The sequence below is a fragment of the Cavia porcellus genome, unplaced genomic scaffold (assembly GCF_034190915.1).
Source record: "Cavia porcellus strain 051 isolate PalLab524CR breed Dunkin Hartley unplaced genomic scaffold, mCavPor4.1 scaffold_8, whole genome shotgun sequence".
NCBI lineage: Eukaryota > Metazoa > Chordata > Mammalia > Rodentia > Caviidae > Cavia > Cavia porcellus.
In genome coordinates this window covers 78,688,955-78,710,778 of record NW_026947491.1, presented here as the reverse complement: position 1 = coordinate 78,710,778, position 21,824 = coordinate 78,688,955, and the positions used below count along the sequence as shown (strand labels likewise).

The 21,824-nt window shown below is 34.0% G+C and overlaps 1 protein-coding gene across 2 annotated transcripts in view; it reads right to left on the bottom strand.

The window, feature by feature from the left end:
* Nucleotides 1–11,658: 11,658 nt before the first annotated feature.
* The window catches only part of Tmtc3 (transmembrane O-mannosyltransferase targeting cadherins 3), a 41,794-nt gene continuing 31,628 nt past the window's right edge, over nucleotides 11,659–21,824 (bottom strand). For both annotated transcript variants that reach the window (XM_003475878.4, XM_063255272.1), the window contains exons 11-14: nucleotides 20,179–20,282; nucleotides 18,841–19,010; nucleotides 17,378–17,604; nucleotides 11,659–15,780 (exon numbers count right to left, since the gene is read on the bottom strand). In XM_003475878.4, coding sequence (XP_003475926.1) covers nucleotides 14,969–15,780; nucleotides 17,378–17,604; nucleotides 18,841–19,010; nucleotides 20,179–20,282 — 1,313 coding nt within the window. In that variant the 3' untranslated portion in view covers nucleotides 11,659–14,968. The remainder of the gene's footprint in view (nucleotides 15,781–17,377; nucleotides 17,605–18,840; nucleotides 19,011–20,178; nucleotides 20,283–21,824) is intronic.

Genomic DNA, 21,824 nt, shown 5'->3' with positions numbered 1-21,824 from the left:
ATCCTGGAGGAAGACAACTAAAAACAAAGAAAGCCAAAAAGAAAAAAAAAAAAAAAGAAAGCACATGAAATGGAGAGCATGACACAGAGAAAAGCATTATTTTAAAAAACGCACACTTTTTACAGAATTATAAGCCCTTTACTATAAAATCTCTACAACCTGCCACAGATGCCCTCATACATGCTGACACTAGGAGGATTGAGTGGGAAAGTGTGCACCAAGTATTGGGCTTACATGGCATTTGATTTATTTCCATTTTCATTTTTAGTAATTATTTTTCAAGGACCAGGTCTCTTTCTATTATTATGCTCTTCTTAGAGTCAATTGTTACCTCTTTCACAGGTTCACCCTTATGTTTTCCATCAATGTTGTTGCTTCATGCGGTAACTGATTTGGCTTAAGAAGATCTAAATGAGTTTAGGAGCACAAGGGGATAGCTGAGGGAATGGTGTTCTAGACAGACGTAATGGCAAGAGCAAAGTTCCCAAGCAGGAGTTTGGCAAGCTGGCTGGCGGAGGTGGAGTGCACGGGGTGAGGAAGGGAGTGAAGAGAAAGATCATGTAGGGCTTTTTTTTATAGCATAGCAATTAGATGTTTTTTGTGCATTTTCAAAACAAGGTCGAAAATCTAGGAAATCTGAAAAACAATTGTCCTGATAAACCCTCCTGTGATGCAGTTTTTATTAGTTTCAATCTGTCTTTGATTAACTCAGAACACTCCAGAAAAACAAGTTGCAGATTAAAAGTATTTTTTTTCAAATTTTGAAACATTGAAATGCATTTAAATTTTTAAGAACTATATCAATAGATTTGACTCAATTTTGTGTAACCGGAAACCCAATCTGAAAGAGTTTAAGAAGGCAAACATAAGTAGTTTTTCTGTGAGTAACATTCAGTTTTTAGCTTCCACTACAGTTTTGGAAGGAAACAATGTCACTTGGAAAATTTTTCTATTGATTTCACATGCTCTTCTAATATTAGATTGCATGCATTTTTCTTTGGAGATAAATACTAGGACTGTAGTCTCAGTTGGATCCAATGATAAAAGACTAAAAAACTCTTTTTTGGAAGCCCTAACATCTCATTAATTTTGGTTGTGTCACATACAAATCCTTTGCTCCAAACAATAATACACAAGGTCTCATTCATTTACTACACACAGGGCAGGGAGTCTAGGTCAGCGGTATAGCGGATTTTTTTTAGCATGTGCCAGGCCCTGGGCTCTCCTCCTAGAACCAGAAAACAAAAACAAAGACTAAAACATTTGTTCTTCTCAGTTCTAAGTCCATGACATCTGTTCAATGTATAATTCACTGAGTCAGATTTATGTCTTAACTCCTCTTGGTTACAAAATTAATGCTATGTGGCACATTTAATTAATCCCAAAACATTCAATGCACTTTTTCTCCAAGATGCCCTTTGTAGAAGAGAAACATCATAAAGTAGGTGCTGGAAGACAATTCATGTCATCTTCAGCTCAGCTAGAGCAAGAACTAGAAATAAAATATAGCTCAATTAATCAGTCTGGCTTCTCTAGCTCTGTTCTCTTGGAGAATTTTTCTTTTGTTGTTAAGAAGGAAATGATTAGTGGCATATTAGCAGACCAGTTTTTCCCTGGGAGCGATCACTAGGGGAATGAATGACTTCCAACATATCTCCTTATATGGATGTTTATGGTCTATTTGCAGACAAAAACAAAGTTTTGCCAAACATTTTTGTTTTTGAACTACACTGTTTGCAAGCAAAAGTGTTCGTGAGTGAAGACACTACTATATATCTCAATTAATGCCTTGAAAATTAATATTTTATTATACATTCTTCCAGGTAATCTCTTTATTGTTATTTATTTATTAAAACTCATAAGAAACAGAACATTTTAGGATTTGTATGCATTTGTCTTCTATTTTTATTTTGCTTTTCTATTTCTTTTTGTTTTTGAACTTAGTTTTATTGATACATTTTAGATATATATAATGATCATATTCATCAGAGAAAATTTGTACCAGTGCATGATATAAGTTGGTTTTTATTTTCTCCCATTTCCCTTCCTCCCTGTAGTGAATTGTTAACTGGTGGTCAACTTAAATACCAGCTGAACTGAATCAGCATTGCTGAGCATGGATGGTCTACCTGAGGGTAGCTGCCAGCATAAAAAGGAGATGTGGAGGGGAAGAAAGAAACACCGCGGGTTCTCCTAACACAACACCGCTGTTGTTGTCTGGAGTCATTGGTTCTCCTGGAGGAGCTTGTCCTGCTGGCTCCCCTGATATGAACTTGGCTGTTATCACTGAAGGAACTCAAGACCTTGTTGCTGAGAATGGCTGTGGTTCACTTTGAGAGAGCTTTGGTCCTTTGAACACTGCTTCCTGGCTCCAGAGGGAAAGATGTGTGCTGTTTAAGTAAAAGAAAAAAATCACCTATAGAGGAAAACCCATCAGAATCACAGCTGCGTTCTCAACACAAAACTTCAAATCAAGGAGAACTTGGAGTCAAGTATTTCAAGCCATAAAAGCAAACAACCTCCAATCCAGCCTGATATACCTCACAAAACTCTTTCAAAATGGATGTCAAAATAAGACACTACCATGACAAAAACACCTGGGGAAATTCATGAACACCAAAGCAGCCCTTCAAAATGTTCTGAAGTATCTTCTAGAAAAGGATAAGGACTACAACTTCATGAACTGCAACAGAATGAATCCACCAGGCAAGGCAAAAATTAATAAAGGGAGAAAAAAAGAAGCCAACAACAGGAAAATAACATGATAAAGATAAGTCAATACATATAATAGTCTATTCTTGTGTTGAATGTCTGCATTTTTGACTATTATATGCCTTAATGTAGGTTTCTTTTGATCAAGACTAATTAGAATTGTATATGCCTCATTTATCTGTGTATCAAATTCTTTTTCCTTGCCAGGAAAGTTTTTTGCTATGACATTTGTGAATATGTTTTTAATATTATTTGTTTTATCTCCTGCTTTTATCATTGACTGCAATCAATCTTATGTTATTCTTCTTTGCATCTTCTAGCAGCTGCTGTATTAATTTCTCCTGGTCCATTGCTATTTTAAAGAAATTTTTCTTTTCCTGGTCACTCATTGAAAGCCTGTTGTCTATATCTAAGGTTCTATCCTCACATTGGCTCATCCTGATTCATACATATTCAATTGAATTTTTACTCTCTTAGATATCTGCTCAAATCTGTTTAATGGATTACATTTCTTTATTAGGTTGGGTATTCATGGTTTCCATCATTTTTCTAAGCTCCTCTGCATTTTTCTTTGTATCTGCTCTAGAGTCACTAAGCATGATTTTCATTGTGGTCACCATCTCTGTAGTTATCTGAGACATTATTTCTGATTTGATGTTTTTCTAGAGCCTCATTCAAACTTTGCTTTGTTTTTACCACTTTAGAGAGGTCAGGTGAGTGGGTTGGTTTCAGATTGTCCCATGTTGTTTTGTGTATGGATGTCCCTCCAAAGCTTCATGCAGTCAGGGGATAGGATTCCAGAGTTGTGACTGATGAATGATCCAGTGCTGGGATTATGGGTATGAGTGCTACACCCATGCTAGGGTGGGCAGCCTTCATACAATGTAAGAGACACAAAGAGTCTTCTCTCATGCTCCTTCCTTTTACCTTTTTGTTGTTTTTGCTGTTTTCTGCCTCCATGAACCGTTGCTCTCTATAATGAGCGACCTTGCTATGGACCCAGCAAATTATGAACTGAAACTTTCAAAAACTGAGCTAAGTAAACCTTTCTTTCCTTAATTTTGGGTGCTGGGTATTTTTTCTCAGCAATGAGAGAAAAGTAACCAACACATCGCACTTCACTGTCACTTGGGTTTGCCTTTAGTGAACTGGGTATCTGGGACTGCATCTTGTTTATCTGGATTCTCATTTTGTAATTTTTAAAACTTTTAATTATTGGGTTGATGCTTATAAATTTCCTATGCTATCTTTATTGGTAATATTTAAAATTCTTAGGAAATGCCTACTTCTCGCAGGTATCTTGTAGACATATCTGGTTTTTGGGTTTTAAGTATGTTGCATAATCCTATCTCTTCAATTTATTGGGGATGAGAAGTGGTTGCCTAGTTGGCTCAGCACCTAGTTCTTTGGCTCTGGTCCACAGTATCTTCTATGACCCTTAGGCAATCTCAGTCTTGGTATACTAGTAAAAATAACTGGTGAGTACAATTATGATATTTTGGTTGCAGTGGTACAATCATTAATAACTACAGGTCAAATACAGCCTGGAAAATGACAGACTGAGGTAACCATTAATTTGCCACCTATAACCACATGCACCAGCTTCATGCTTATGTAACGAAGTCTAAAACAAACCAGAAAATTTTATGCAGTCAATAAACCTTCAACATGCCAATTTTACCCCTAGGGGAGAAAACTTAAATGCAGTTAGGGGGAAAGTAGAGAAATAAAAGAGGAAGGGATCAAGGGTAGAGGACAAAGGAGGATCACAAAAACTTTGGAAAACTGACAAGAAGACTGGATGGAAAGAGAGAAGCAATAAATAAAAGAATAGAACAGAGTTAAAACCACAGAAACCCTAGAGAACATGTGTACACTCATATAAAAGCAAGATCAAACAATGAAGAAAAAAAAAAGAAAGAATAAATCGTCTACTTCAAGGTTTGTCTCTGCTGTTGTTGGTAGACAACATGTGGAGACAGAGCCTGAATTCACGTCGGTTAATGCCAGCAAAGCAGCAGAAATTTCACACTTGGGTGGTGAATAAACTCAGCAAGCCTGCACCTTCATTTCCCCTGGAAATGCTGGTTTCTGGCCATGAGGCTGGAATCAGAGGTGTTCAGCCTACTGCAGTCAGCGCACCTTCTTCAGGCTTGAGCCCTGCTGGGAGCTGCTAGGTGGAGACAGTAGTTGTTCTAAATTCTGAGCTCAGCTGGCCTCACTCCTAGGTGGCTTTCAGACAATGGCCCGCTCCTATGGGATGACCAAATCTGTGCCACTCACCAGCTAGTGCAGTCCAGGGCGTCGTCTGCTGTTGCACTGCTGCGTCTCTCCGTGGAGGCCTCTGGGGTTTCAAGCAGTCACTGTGTGTCCACAGGTTTGAATTCTGCCTCTCACGCAGTGAGTCCTGACTCAGGAAGAATGTGCCACCTGCTGACTCCTGCTTTGCTGAAGTTTCTCTCTGCTCTTTTTGTGGGCTTCAACTCTCACTTCCAACTTTTCCTGGCCCAGGGGACACACGTATCTCTTATTTTTCTTCCTTGAGTTGCTATATTCCAATGTCTGAGTATCAGATCTCAGAGAGACTCTTTCTCTGCTGCTCATCTCTCTGCCATATTCCCAGAAGTCTCTACAGCCTGGGGGTCTGAGAACTCCTCCTCAGGGAGTCCCCTCAGACAAAAAAAGTGATTCCTTCTGAAGAGATCTTCAAGGCCCCTCATTGGAATGCCCAGTCAACCGTAAGCCTCAGGCTACAGCCAGGCTGCATCCCCATGTAAACACTACCAAGAATGAGTTCAAACTACATTTTCACTTCATGAAGTAAACTTTATATAACTATTGAACATTTTGAGTTCATTTTATATTCAGAAAAAAGCAAATATCACCATCATCAAGAAATAATATACAAACATAGGTTCTCTCCTCGTAACTCCTCCCAATAAAAACCTTATTTCTATTCCAAACCCAAACATCGCCTTGTGGTTGTATTTGTCTTATTAATAAGTTTGACTTCATATAATTTGAACCTAGAAATGGTATCTTTTGTATCTAGCTTTTAAATTCAGTATTAAATTTGTGAGATCCATTCATGTTACTGCATGTAACAGTAGTTTGTGCACATGCATTGCTTGATAGCATTTAATCATGTGATTATGCCATAATTTAAATATCTACCCAAATTTTTATAAATAATATATTTTGATGACAGTTCTTAGAAAAAATTTTGCTATAAATATTCTTGTGTTTTTTAATGAACATACACTGTGAGAATTACTGGATCATGTACATGCTCTTCACTCCTCAAATTTCTCCCATGCTCCTTTGCTTTTGCTATTTTAGGAACCTACTTAGATACTCTGTTCTGAAATTCTATTTTGTTTATAACTTTTTGTTCAAACATTCAGCTATGTAGTTGTTTATACGGTAACTTAAAATTTTTAATTACTGAAGTATGTTTTATGGTATGAATATACCTTTGAGGGACATTTGAGTTTTTGAGTTTTATGTTAGTGTGAATTAAGCTACTCTAAACATACTAGTGTGTGTAAATATAAGTTTATCTACTTTGATATCTGCATGGTCATTTGGTAATTCTGTTAAATTCTCCAAGAATTTTCTTAGAGAGGCCACACCTTCCTGTGAAGCAAATTCCACCATGCTGATTGATGAACTTCAGCCAGAAGAGAAACTAGGCCTTCCCATGAGCCAACCAGTGTACCGGCTTAAAAAAAATAACTAAAGAGCAATCCCCCTCCCCACCATTTGTAGGACTCAGGGTGAGATAATAGCAGCTGAAGGTAAGCAAATGGCTTGATGCTTGCTTTGTTTGGTAGTCTCTGCAGGCCTGGTCTGGGCATCTATTTGGAGGATGGAGTACACTGTGGCAACTGTGAGGTATATCCTCCTTTCAGGTTTTTGAAATCCAGTGTTTTGTTCCATTTACTGTTTTGTTTTATACCTGTATCTGGTAACCTGAGCAACTATTTTGAAGATAATAATGTATTGTTCTCAGTGTTTTGTTTTGTTCTGATCTATTGTTTTGTTTTATTCAGTGCTATGTTTTGTTCTTTTTTGTTTTCATTTTGCTGTGTCTGATGGTATGGACAACTACTGTGAAGATAGCAAGATACATTATTGTAGCCATTGTTGATTTCCTATTATCCTGTTTTGAAGTTCTTGTACTATTTTCAGTGCTTTGTTTTTATTGACTTTATTCTGTTTTGTTGGGTTTTATTCCCTTTAAAATAAGATAATAAAGGAGAAGTTTCCAGATTATTAATGAAAGCAGTTGTGCAAGTTTATCTTCATACCAGCAATATATTAGTCACATTACTCTATGTGGCAGTGTACCTTTATTCTCATCATTCTAGTGCTCCTTAAGTGTATTATTCTGTGCTTAATTTCTTTGCTACTCATCCAAACATCACCAGCTTATGAATAAAACAATATGTACAATAATTGAATTGAATATTCTGCTTTTAGCCCAGTAACATTTTTCAACTTTTGGTTAAACATGAATTTGTTAGTGTAGCTGAACAGAATATATTTTATCTGAATGTATTTATTCTGTATATTGCTTCCGAACTCCTGAGTTTAGCGAATGTTGACCTTCCCCCCACCCCCCCAAGGACTTAGAAGTCAGGTCTGTTAAGCAGATAATTGCTAAATATTCTGAAAAGTACAATGACTTTTCATTGTTAGTATTATAGTTAATTATTCTGATAACCTTAAAAGGTAGCTTTTTTGTCCATGAAGACTTTGGGAGAATGAAGTGTCAGCTTGAGTTCATCACTTGGCCCACAGTCAATAAAAAAATTATTATTCTCTACCTCCAAACCTGTTTTTTTCTCTTCTTCCTCCGTCTTAGGGACCTTACCCTCCCAGTTATCTACATGTGCAAGGAGGCCACTGTACTCTCTAAAATAATTTAGACTGAACTCTATTTGTTGAAAACAGTGCTTGGAGTTTTTATGGGTTTGTCTTGGTATTCACTCATTTTCTCTATAGGATTCTGTCTCGTAAGTAAAGGAAATGTGGGAGATTTTAATTTTCAGTCACACTCAATAGTCAATAGTAGTCAATAGTAGAAGTCAGCATGTGTAGAAGTCAATAGTCAATAGTAGTCAATAGTAGTCAATAGTAGAAGTCAGCATGTGTTTAATGGGAAGAATGAGGATTGGATTTGGGTTTCTCTAGGTGTCAAGACATGATGCTATACCATATGATTATCCAAAAGTTCCTCAACTCTCTCTTTCCTCCCTGTAGGTTTTCGCTGCACTGAAGCCAAATTTACATTCCACACCCAGAATTCACAAATGCATAATGAAAGAGAAATAATTCTTTTAGGAAGCACTCTTCCCTGACTTGATATGCCTTTCAATCTATCTCTTAAAACAAAAATAGTGTATGAGCCTGCCCTGATCTATCAGGTCCTACAGGAAAGTACAAGTCCTGCCCAATGCTTTTATTTCTAATGTTGATGTGTTATGGTTAAATAGCTTCCTAGTTTGGAACTTACTGACATAACTTTTGTGGCCTGACATACATAGTCTAGCCTGTAAATATTCTTTGTGTTAGGAAAGAATGCATATTCCATGAGTCAAATGTGAAATTTTATATGAATTTGTGGTTTTAACTCATTTACTATGACTTATGCTTGTCTTAATTAGCTTATTTTTCCTTCTTGATTTTTTTCAAGGAGGCCCCTTCATTAAAATTTCCAAGTATTTATCTATTCCAATATATTATTATTTTTAGATTGTATCATTAGGTAGCATATTTATTGACAGTGGACAAAAATTTTGTTCTATTATTTCACTAGTATGTATTATACATTTTCCTCTTACTCCTTTTTTGCCTTAAATTCTAAATTTAAAATTAAATTAAAGTTGCTACCACAGCCTGCTTTTAGTTCATATTTTGCTGGTATACTTTTTGGTTACATTTTTAAACTTTTCTATATCATTTTTAAATGTTTGATATAGGCCTTGTACTTATAATCAAGTTAAATATAATTCAGCTTCCAAGCTTTTATGTTAAGTATATCCCTATAGTCATTGTAATTATTGTTATATTAATCATTGGGTCTAACATTCTATAACATTGAACTTTAATTACTTCTCATTACTATGCTAAGTTTTCTTTTGATGGTTTGGAAGTTATACATTCTTCGTACATTTTTGTAGTATTTATTTTTAACCTACGCTTCATAATCATGTTTACTGTACTAATTTATTACGTGTTTATAATTTTTTAGAGATAGGGCTTGAACTCACTATGTAGTTCAGGCCAGCCTCAATCTCAAGAAATTCTCTTGCCTCAGCCTCTAAAGGGTTGGGATTACAGGCATGCACCACCGTACCTGGCTATTAATATTCTGAGTTAGTAAGCCATTAGCAACCTTTCATGTCCTTTTGGTCTTTATTTTCCTTAACCCATTCCACTGTTTCAAGCAGTGTTTTCTTTTTCTTTCTTAGGTAGAATCAAGTTGTTATTTATTGGATTTGGGTTTGGAGAGAAAGAAGGGGAGAATAAACGACTGTGTATGTGATGTTCAGCAGGCCACTGGACTCATGGTTTTACAGCTTGGAGAAAGCCTGGGATATAGATCTGGAATATGTAAAGCGCTATCTGCTACCCCCGAAAAACCGTGGGTACAGGACATTGGTATTTGGGTGATAGGCAGAGAAAAAGAAGACACAAATGTCTCCCATTGAAGGAAATGATTCTTCCACAGATCCCTTGAAGGAAATGGTCAAAAACAAACGGAACAAAACACCTCATATTATGAGATGGGGGAAAGGAAGGTGGACAGCAAGGATGAGAAACTAAGATGTTATGTACATGTGCCAAATCCACACAAGGAAGGTAAATATTATGTACTGCAAATACATACAAAAAATAAGAAAGAATCCAGAGAGGGAAGGAGGGTTAGGGAGGTTAAAAAACCGAACTAAAATGTATTATATACACTACAAACATGTTATTAATATATGATCTAGGAAAAAAAAAAAGAACTCATATTAAACATGCAATTGATCCCCCCTTCCACCCAGGAACTGATTTTATAGACATTTCTATTGGACGTAGGTCTGACTGCTAACAACTTGGTTACTTTGATTCCACTCTCAAAGCCGTCACCTGGCCTCTTAGGAGCCATCAAAAACAAGATAGTGGTGATAAGTGAGCTTGTCATAGCTAGAACACTTTTTTGAGATCGTTATTCTTCAGAAATAAAGAAGTCTACCACTGACATGTCTCCCATTCTACGGCTTGACACTTTACAAAGTAAGCAGTTCACCTGAACCAGCCTTCAGGTTGACTAACAAAAGTTACCATTCATTCACAGTTCAGCATGGATTAATTTGATCAGCCTTCCTCATTATCTGAAGCCAAAGCCACGGACAAGAGAAAAGCAATGAAGACTGAGCTCTGAGTGAAGAAACCTTTATGAAAGGGCCAACTAAGATGTTGGTCTAGTTTATTCAAAGCTGAAACATGAAGGCATCAGTTCTTGTACAACACAAATTCTATTCAGTGGAAAACATGCTACCACTTACAGTCTCAGAAGTGTTGCTGACAAAAATGAATTCCTAAGGTGAATTTACCTGAGATTGAGTCTTAAGAAACATTTTATCTTATGCTACCTCCCTGTTGGTTCTCATTTGTTCACTTCAACTTAGCCCCAAATATATTTTAGATTTTAGATTAAATAAATACAGATATTAATATGGTATTCCAATCATTTGCTACCATGACTATCACTGAAACTGTCAGCACATATATAAAGCTAATCATATGCATCAAATGCAAGGTTTTAAGCTTTGTGTTCGTATTAAAAACACTATCTGCAATTTTCCAGGAGCTGTTGGTGGTGGATTAACTAATGGTCAACTTGTAACAGCCAGCTGAACTGAATCAGCATGGTATTGGGTATAGAAAGTTCACCTGAGGATTACTGACAACAACATAAAAAGAGAACTGGGGGAGGGGGGGCGGGAATATGGTGTGCTGCTGATCCTCCCGGAGTTTGTCATGCTGGCTTTCCTATTATGAATCTAGTGCTTCTCAATGTCAGAGAGCTCAGATGGCTGCTGCTATTTTGGGGGAGCTCTGGTCCTTACTCTGAGCATTACTTCCTAGTTCCAATGCAGATCCTCCATCCTGCTGGTACACTTTCTACCTTTCACCACTTACCTTTGGGCATTCCAGTGCACATCTTTGATAAAGGCTTACATGAGACACTGTCCTGGGCTCTAGGTCTTCAGCTGGACTTGTTCAGGACATTGCCATGGAATCCAGGCCCTCAGCTGGAGTCTTTGGGTCTCTAGCATGTGGACAGATCTCTTGGGACTCTCTTGCATTTGACTGGATAAATATTATAGAATAATCCTATAAATTATGTGTCCTGTATTAAATGTGAACCCTGTAAACCCTGACTACACTACAACTGTTCTAAGCAATTTAATACACAGTATATAAATATCTAGTATACAAATTATCTTTTTATTTTTTGATCCCTGGTATTATCGGTACCAGGGATCAAACTCAGGATTGCAGGCTTGCAAGACAGGTGCTTATGGTGCTAAGCTAAATCTCCAGTCCTGAATTATCTTTATAACTTTACAAGGAATGTGCTTCCTCAATTTGTAGATACAGGCTAAACAACTTTCCCTAGATTATACTGGGATGATTACAAAATTTGAACCTATGCAGATGCAAGACTTACACTTGAACAAAATTCTGTATTTTAACTATTTCGCTTTCTTAATAATTTAGTTTCTGTCACTCATAATTGAAAATGTATCAACATCAATTAATTTAATATATGCCCTTCTCAGAACTTAGTTAATACACCATAAGCCACCTTTTTACTTCTTGAAGGCAGCAATGTCTGTATACTATACATATATATATATATGTATATTAACATTAAAAGGCAAGTCAAAGTTTTAAAAAGTATCAATTTAATACTAAGTATTTAAGAAATATGGTACACACAGACATCACAGAAATATAAAATGCATATGATTTTAAAACAACTTTCTTATGAACTCAACATGGATGGCTGACAACTTTCAACACATTACATTTTGAACAAAGTTATCAGATCTTTTGAGAGTTTATTTTAAATACCATTTAAGTCATGCAATTAGGAGGCTTTAAAAAAAATAAATATGACAAATATATGGATTTCTGAAGTATAAATTGACATACAAATCTATATATTTCTTAATATTTTTAATTAAAGTATCATTAAAGAAGCATCCTGTAATATGAAGTTGAGAGCTCAAATCAGATGTAATGAAAAGGCATGAGGTTTTATTAGAATCATGTAATTCACTTATCAGATATTTACAGAATAGTAAACACAACATTGCAAAATAAAATTACATATTTAAGTACTTTACTCCCCCATCAACTTCAGAATACTACTTACTGGAATAATTTTAAGTTCCCATTTCCAAATGTTAGTAAGGAAACACACATAGGAGCAACTTGAAAAATTTCATCTTACATTTTGGGAGGCAGTGAAGGAAGAAAGTGTCACTGCTCATTAGGGAGGGTCAAAGCTCTGACAGCCTACCGGGGAGGAGGAGATTTTGCAAAATAGTGAGAATTAAAACTACACACATTTACCAGGACATAAACCTGTGACAGGCTTCCTTTTCCACATTTTACAGGCATCTACAACTCCCAAACCATGGCTTAGTGAACTGGGTTTACTTGTCCTCATTATCTCTTCAAAAAGGAAGCTCTAGAGGAAAAAAACCCATTACCTTTCCTTACTTACCTGAACCATTTAAATAGTTTTTTATTTTGAATTCATAGATGAGACATTGTAATCTTACTCATAAGCAAGCTTGTTGGAACTTGAGATCTTCCTTCAAGGAATATTAGTTATCAGAACATGCTCCTTCATGGAACTTTAACAACCAAAAACTATATTGGATTATATCACTAATTTAACATGTTAACACAAGAGAGCAGCAGTCCTTAACACTAACAACAAATAAGAATCACAGAGAAGTATAGGGAAAACTCTGAAGCAGGGCTCCATCTCCTAGATGTAACAATGAGGTGTCTATATTGAGAATCTCTGACTTGAGTAATAATGATTTGGGATGAATTTAAATAAATTACTCAAAATTCAAATATATGAATATTTCCTATGTGACAGACACTATGTACTAATAAGGATTTTCTACTAGAAACCATTGGATACCATTAATATATACCTTTTATGATGTGAATAGATACAACAAGTTATTAAAATACAACTCAAACTTTTATTACAAACTGCTGTGATAAAAGATTTCCTATTACTCTTCTGGACTGCCCTTTATTTGAAACTGCACCTGAAGAGATTACACTCAAGAAACTTTTCCTCAGGATATATGGAGAGAACAAAATAACATAATTTAATTTTTCAAGTAACAGTATATGAGGTATTCTCCACCTTATATACGAAATCACAAAGCCTTAATCTATGAACTGAAACTAGATTCTGATGCGTAACAGAATCTCCTGTGTCAAGAATTAAAACCCCTGATATCAGTGCTTGCTTTAAACTGCCTTAAAACAGAACAAAACAAATAAACAAATAAAAAACAACACCCCCCCACCCCCGCAAAAAAAAAAAAAAAAAAAGAAAGTAGGAAAAAAAAATCTATGCTAGACCCTCTGGGAACTCCATAAGCCTAGGTCTTTAATGCAGACCATGCTTCTTGTGACCTATTTGTAAAACACTTCTTTAAAAAATTACAGGAATATCGTTTCTGAGACATATATAATTAAAAATTAGTTATCTCAAAGGAACTAAGTTTTTGAAATACTGCATAACTAGAAATTACATATTATCCCAGAATAATAGCTTGAGCTTTACCATTTTAAACTAAGTCAACTTTATTATAAAATCCATCTGAAATAGATCTTAACTCAATAAAAATCATGTTTAGTAAATTTGATTATATCTACTTTTAACCTAACATATTTTCCAGATTTAAAACTGCCAAAACCAAATGACAAATGTATTAATCTGATATGAGGCTATTATTTTTATAAATGACAAAAGTGAGATTTTTCTTAAACCATAATATATATAGCACACATAGGCAAATGCACTAGCAATTAGTTTTCTATACTTTATAGAATTAAAACAGCTTTAAAACTTCTATGAAAGCTCAGTAGTCAAAATAAATAGTATTTAATAAAAATATATACCACAAGAAGATATCAAGAATTTAGTGTTAAAAATAAACTTCATCACATTGTTTTGCCTTCAGTTAAACAGAAGTGAGTTTAGTGGCTTAAGGTATCAAACAATGATTAAGCTGTAATTTTGGAAACAAAGCTAACATTCAAATAAAATCAGAGAGTAGACACTAAGATTAAAATAGAAGTTTACTGTTATTACTTAAAAGTTGAAAGTTACTAAGACTTCTAAACATGACTATGCCCCTAAGAAACAAAAATTTGGGAGTAAAAGTCAAAAGAACAGTCATGATCATGTAGTTCATACTGTGACACTTGATGTGAAAAAGAAAAATACAGTATTCATGAGCACCATCAGATATGTGTATATGTCTGTATATATGTGTGTGTACAAACTTTGTCTTGTTAAAAACTGCCTTTTAGAAGTTAAATTAGGGACAAGTATACAATTATGAAAATACATTCTTTAACAGGTTACACGATTCATTTTAAAACATTTACCCAGCATTCCCTCTAAAAATCAAAGCATATAACATAATGAAGTTAGTATTAGGATTCTTTTGTAGTGCAAAATTTCTTGGTTTAACAGAATTGCCAAAGAAAGTGTCAGTAGGTGTTTTCAACCCATCACCAGGTTCAAGAGGTAAGAGGAAAATGAAACAGGCTAATAAATGGGAATTCACAGAATAAAAAAGCATGTGTTAGAGTTGCCCTCAAGAGATCACCAGTCACTCTCAAATTATTTTAAATTCAGAGCGGTAAACACTTCATCCTGCCAAAAAAATTCTTCCTTATGCAACAAGTTGCAAATCTGTCACCAGCAATTTGACATTTCTGCTGTATTAACCAGAGCTAAAACCTTCTGCCATATCTTGTGTAACACATACCATGGGCTAAGGCAGGTCTTACATGACAAATTTTACTTTGTGTCCACACAGAGGCACCTTCTAAGAGTTGCATATCCGTATTTGTCAAATTCCCAGGACAAGGAATCACATGATTAAAGTCTTTTGATACTATTGTCACATGATAAAGAATAATGTTATTCTCCATTTAAAATACGTTCAATCTCTTCTAGTCTTTTTAAAGCAGCAACTCTTTTCTTTTCGATTTCTTTGATGTCTTTTGTTTTTTGGGGGGCCTCTTTGTCTGTATTTTTCTCCAATTGTTTGTTGAGTTTAGACTGACTTTGATCATCACCTGTTTTTGTTACCTGTGTTGGTCTAGACTCACTTCTGACTTCTTTTACATTTTTAGTTGGAAGTTTGCCTCCTCCTTCACCTGTACTTTTACCACCTGGGAGTATCGGTTGTTCTACAAAACCAGATGAGGCGATTTTATCTCTAACTATACTCAAATGGCGCTGAATATATTCTTCATGTGGTGCTAATGCCAATGTTTCAACCAAACATTGTTCTGCTTTTAGTAAGTCCTTCTCTTCAAAATAGACCACACAAAGATTGTGCTTCCCTTGTACATTGGTTGGATCCATCTCTAAGATTTTTTCAAAACATTTTTTTGCTCCAATTATATCTTTCTTCTGATTCATCAAAATGTCTCCTTTTAAAATGAGGCCCTTGATATGATCAGGATAGTATTTGAGTAAGTCTTCTAAAATTGGCAGAGCCTTTAATTCCTTTGCAGTCTGAGAATAGAGGAGAGCCAGATTAAACAAAGCACTTCTGAAGTCAGCTTGTAATTTAATGGCTTTCTTCATCCAAATCTCTGCCTCAGTGTCCTTTTTGTCATCCATGGCAAGCATCCCCAAATTGAAATAACCATTTGCATCTAGTGGCTCTTCATTTATATAATTCAGAAGTCGTTTTCTAGCTTCAGGTCTGAGTTTAACCTCACCTAAGGACAGATTTTGTTTTTAAAGAAAAAACATGTTATTATCATCAAATGAATTAAGTTTGGAGAACAGAACCATTTTCAAACATTTAATTAGATTACAAAAAGGCACCAAACCAATTAATTTCTGCATCTAATTAAGCAGAAAACAAAACTCTATCTTTACTGGAAAGACAGTGTCTTTGAGACACAGAACTGATAGGTCATTTTATTTCCTTGAAATGTTAATAGTGCTTCTGAAACGAAAAGGGGAAAAATCTTATAGTTTATAATCTATCTAGGTACTAATAGGGGAAGAACACAGAATTAGATCTTCTGAAAAGCACTATACAATCTTGATTTTTGGTATGATTTTATATACTCAACAAGTTACTTAACTTCTTTGGGTTAACTTACTCAATTTTTAAAGAATTACATGATACATCTATCTACATTATATAGCAAGTTGTAATTATGATTGGAAAACAAACTTTCAAAATTACTAAATTAGATTTTTTTGGTAATCTCAAACTTTTTAGGAATTTCAAAGGCAAAATGTGTAACTAACTTCAAAACTTTAAAATTAGGATTTGAGAAATACTGAATTAATTTCTACTGCAAATAAACAATTTTTTTTAAAAGTTTTACAAGTTGCATGCTTTAGGGTACAATTTGTATTGGAAAACAGTGGTTTTCATGATTATTAAAGTTAGATAACCTTACAATATATTAAGTTTTTCTATAAGCATGTTTTTTGAAAATAAAGTATACTGACACCTCAGTATTCTTTTAATTGACACGATGAGTAAGGAAAATTTAATAATACATTACCTTCAGCTTTTCTTTTATATTTGGTACTAATATAGTCATATGAAGTTAGGATAGTCATTAAATCTACTTGGACCTCCTTCTGATCTACTAAATGGCAAACTGGTAAAGTAAATGCAAAGGTCCTCTTTAGGTCTAAAATACTATAGTTTTTATAGTTTGCTCAGTTTTGCAAATATTCTTAAAAAGTATCCAGGAAATAACTGTAAGTTCCAAATACAGATTTTCTATCATAAAAATTACAAACTATAATCACACATTGCTTTGTGAAAGATAAAAAAAATTCGTACATATCAAAGATACAGATTTACTAAGATTAATGATTTAGTTTTGGTAAATTACAGAAAATTACAATATTTCAGAAAACTCTATATAAAAATATTTCCCCAAAGTATTTTCCCTCATAAATCAAAGGAAACTGTAATACTTGTTTTTTGTAAACATATCATTCTCTTGATTCTTTAGAGCTATTTCACAAATTCATATTATTTGTTAGTATGAAAGGTTACACTTACATGTATAATATGACAAAATAGGTATCGCTTAACAAACTGCCTAAAAATTTAGTATTAGCACATACCAGAATGATTAGCATTCTCAGATTTTAGTACGTTATTTGAAATGTTTACTTCAAATATTTAAAATATTCCTACTGTAAGTTATTTATTAGCTATTTATGTATTTATAAAGTAGTCATTCATAAAATGTTCATATGGAAAACAAAGCTGAAGATAAGGTTTTACTATTTACCAAGCTACATTTGATTAAACAGAAATAGTCCATGAAAACATACCTGATTCCTGCATTAATATAGCTGAATTGAATAACGCTAGCTTATGCTTTGGATTTAATTCTAAAGCATGATTAAAATTTTTTAGGGCTTCATTTGGTTCTTTAAGTTCAATATACACAATTGCCAAATTGTACCAAAGATCTGCATTATTTCTGTCCAGTTCTAGTGCTTTAAGATATGCTTCCTTTGCTTTGAGAGGTTTATTCATTTTTAAGAGCAATTCTCCCCTGTGGAGGAAAAAAAAAAAATCAAACATACATTAATATGTTAGTCTGTAGACTATCTTTAAGTTTTAAGACTTTCAACATGTAACTTTCTTTTCTTTTTAAATTTGACTCTCAGACGTTATCAAAAAACTGTAATTGCTCTCAAGCTAGCAAATTTGATTTGATATAGCTGCAAATATTCCTAAAGGCAGAAAAAACACACTTTAAGTAGGATGTGGGGAGATATTCAAGAAAGGGTGACAGAAAAAAAATCTAGTCTTTGAACATATCTTAAAAGGATACAGACTAAACTGCATCAGAAAAATAGCAAATAATCAGAATGAAAGACCAATGAATTTGTCAGGTGCTAGTTACAGCACTAGAAGAAGAAAAAATATAGAGTGGTTTAAATTTGTGTTAAACTAGACAAATCACTGATCATTTGATATATGAACATTTTTGAAAAAAGTAGTTTCAAAAAATAGATCTAGTCGAGCAGGAGGGCAATAGTGCCATCTGCAGATAGTTTTGAGGAATACATTTTGAACTGGGGATTAGTTTGAAAACCACTTATCTTTCCAATATGGTCACATTTTCTGTTAGAGAAATCTAAAGTTACTTTGCTTAAAGAATATTTTTACTAATATTCTCATTTAAGCAATTCGTAAGAGTGAATTCAAGATTTTCCTTTAATACAGAGATTGTACAATAAGACTTTTTGGATTAGCACACGACACAGTTCTGGGTAAAGCTTAAAAAAATACAACCAATTTAAGAACCGTTTTACCTTTTATAAATTAATATTTACACAAGAAAATACACCAAGTTTTAATATGTAATGTGAGAAAACTTTACTGATGACTAAGAAGTTTTCTTTATGGCGAAGACATCTATAACCAGTCAACTTAAAATTTATTTAAGAATGTTCCTGAGAACTGGGTAATAGAACTATTATATAGAGTAAGTTCCAAATCTTTTATATAGAAAAAAAGAAAATGATTTTGATGAGAAGAAAACAGAAGAGTGAGCTGCTTCGACCCTTTCTTTTATATAAAATCCGAGTTGTTATGGCAAATCAAGGATTCCATTATCAATTTCAATTGAATTAAGTTTGTGAGTCTAAAACAAGCTATAATCTTGTATGTACTTGGCTGCCAAGTAAGATTAAACAAGAAAAACGTGAACATTTAGTCAAAATGTATGTGCAGCTACAGCTGCAATCTTCTACAATGATAGCACTAACATAAACTATGATACCTGCTAATATAAGCCTGCTTGAAGTCAGGCCTCATGCTTATTGCTTGTCGGTACAGCTGATCTGCTTCTTCTAGTCGGGACTCATTTGCGCGGATCAGGTTGGCCAGATTGATATAAACATTTAGATGGTTAGGAGCAATTCTGGCTGCATATTTTTTGCCAGGAATAATCTGTTTAGAAGAAATAGTGTATTTGTTATAATTAGGTACTATAAAGCTACATAAAAACAAAAAGTTAGCAAGTAGCTTATTTAAAATAACACAGAACACAAAAATCATAGTGCTAGTTCTACTAATGTAAAAAAAGACCATACAGTGTGAAAGAAAATGTATAATATTCATAAAATGTCGGTATATTTTGTGGCTCTACATTCATGTCAGCTCAAAGAACTATTATTAGTTTACTTATACCTATTTTTTTTTTTTTTAACAAGTCAGGACCTTGTAAATCAGGACCTTTAGAGATCAAAGTCTGTTAAGTCTCCATCAGAATATTTCACACTGTATGCAAAGTATTTCCTTATCAACAGCAGGGGACTTAATTTTATTTCAGTTATATTAAGAATTCACTTGTTTGGTAAAGTTAGGAAATAAAATGCTGTAATTAATTTTCAAGTTCAATAAAGGTCATTATATACACAGATATATACAGGTGAATAAAGGTGATAAAATACAGAGAACTGTATTTTTAAAGAATGTAACAAACTGTGATAAAAACCTGTAATAATTTAACTGTTTTATATTAGTAAGGAAATAATTCTTAAATTATATGGTGCAGTTTGGATTCTAAAAATGGTACTAAGTTACCCATATAATAGTATTATTGTTATTGTAAATATTATTACAATCGAGAAATTTGTAGACCAGATTAAATTATCTTTTCTGGTGACACGTCGATGATAAGGGACAGGCACTGATCTTTCATTTTTGATATGACAATACCACATCTGATGCATCTCATACTTGTGCCATTACAACTAGTGAATGCAATACAGCAACAGAGATACATCCACTATTTTATCACTTATATTCATTGTTTCAGAGAGCAATAATGTTGAATTTAGTGCCTATAGTAAACAAAATTTACTTCATTTAAAGTTACTTAATTCATGACAATCAAAAATAGTGTTCATATTCTATAATTATCTACAAACAGACTGCATACAAAAATAATTTTTAAAAAAATTAAATGAGCTAAAAATGTAAATGTATATTTATGGAGAATATAGAAATACAACACTCATTAGACATCTCTTTTTACATTAAAAAGCTGAAGGAAAGGATCTCCTTCAATCTTCTTCTGTAGATATGATATGAGAGATACATTCTGACAACTTACTTGAGGCATCAGGGACTTAGCCATCATGTAAGATTCTTCAGCTTCTCTAGTTCTATTTAAATTTTTGTAAGTTCTTCCTACATTCATGTGGGCACCAATATCATCTAACATTAGAAAAGAAAACATTTATTGGCAATTATACTAAACAGTATTTCACATAAAATGTTGAGAAGATGTGCTTCTAGAAACAAATACGTGAGGCAAAAACACAAAAGCAAAAAAGTCTTGCATTCTTTTTGAGGTTGTTCTTACATAACTTGTCATAATGGATGACAGACTACAAAATTACTTATAGTGCCTTAAAGATAGAACACACACATGTCATAAGAAGCTACCTGACTGGACCTTTGAAGGGGTTAAATCATAAGACAAGGCAGAGGTAATCTCATTTACATCATTTCTGTTCACTATATTTTACTGTACTATTCTATGGCTTACTTCCATTTCCTTAATCTCATACCTTTGGAATTCAATTAAATAATGTAGATCATATTTACAAGAAAAAAGAATTACCATTATTCCTAAAAGTAGTGTTACAACTAACAAGTATGTACCAGGAAAGGATAAGACCAAAGACAGTGAAAACCTTTTGTGATTTATTTTCTAAAAATTTTTATGAATGTGATTGGAATGAGATTAAATGAAGCATCAGGATAATATTATGTAAGGTGTAGTGGTATTTTTCTTAATGATGATATATATATTCCTAACATAATTTATCTAAAACTTAAAAAAAAGTATTGTTAATATCAGATAGAATGTCAGGAACTTTATCTCACTTTCTAATGTGAAAAATAAAATCTCCGATGAATTGTTAAAGCAAAAGGAAAAAAAAAACAGTACAAATAAAAGATACACAAATAAAAATACAAATAAAGATATGGGGAGTCAACAGACACTAGTTTTAAAAAAGATGTTGTTATGCTTTGTATTCAGATGTTCCCCCAAAGCCTCATGTGGTCATGGGTCTTGTGAAGGTGGCAGAGTCTAGTGTTTGTGATTGGTTCCTCATCTGGCAGTGTGAGGGAGTGCGGGAGTGAGGGAGGCAGTGCAAGGGAGGAAGGAGGTTTGCTCTTCCTTTTTCCACTCTCGGCACCTTTGGTACCTTCACTGCCATGAATGGTTGCCTTTGTCACCTACCTTGGAGTCAGCTCATTATGGACTGAAACCTCCAAAAAATGTGAGCTTAATAAACCTTTTCTTCCTTAATTTTGGGTGCTGGGCATTTTGTAATCAAGACAGATATACTCCCCAATAAGTATTTCAAAGGTTGAGGTAATGATAAAAGAGATCCTAGCTTCTATTCAACATAAATATCTAACAAACATGAGAAGGTTTCAAATTATGACTGCTACTTGCCTGTAACACCCATGATTTTGTAATTATGGGATAGTAACCTCTCTGACTGCAATTCTCAGGACACACAGGGGCCAAGCATATGTATCTTGGGCATTCCCCTAGGAGGAGAGCAACAGTCCTAAGATCTTGCTACATTATGTTTTTGTTTCAGGCTACCAACTGTGTACACCACATAAAAACTAGCAGATGTAGTGTAATTTTGGTTAGAGAATTGGGAGACAGGTTAGGGATTTTTAAAAAAAAAATTTTAGATATAAGGCTAAATTTTATAGAGTTAGGAAGGTATC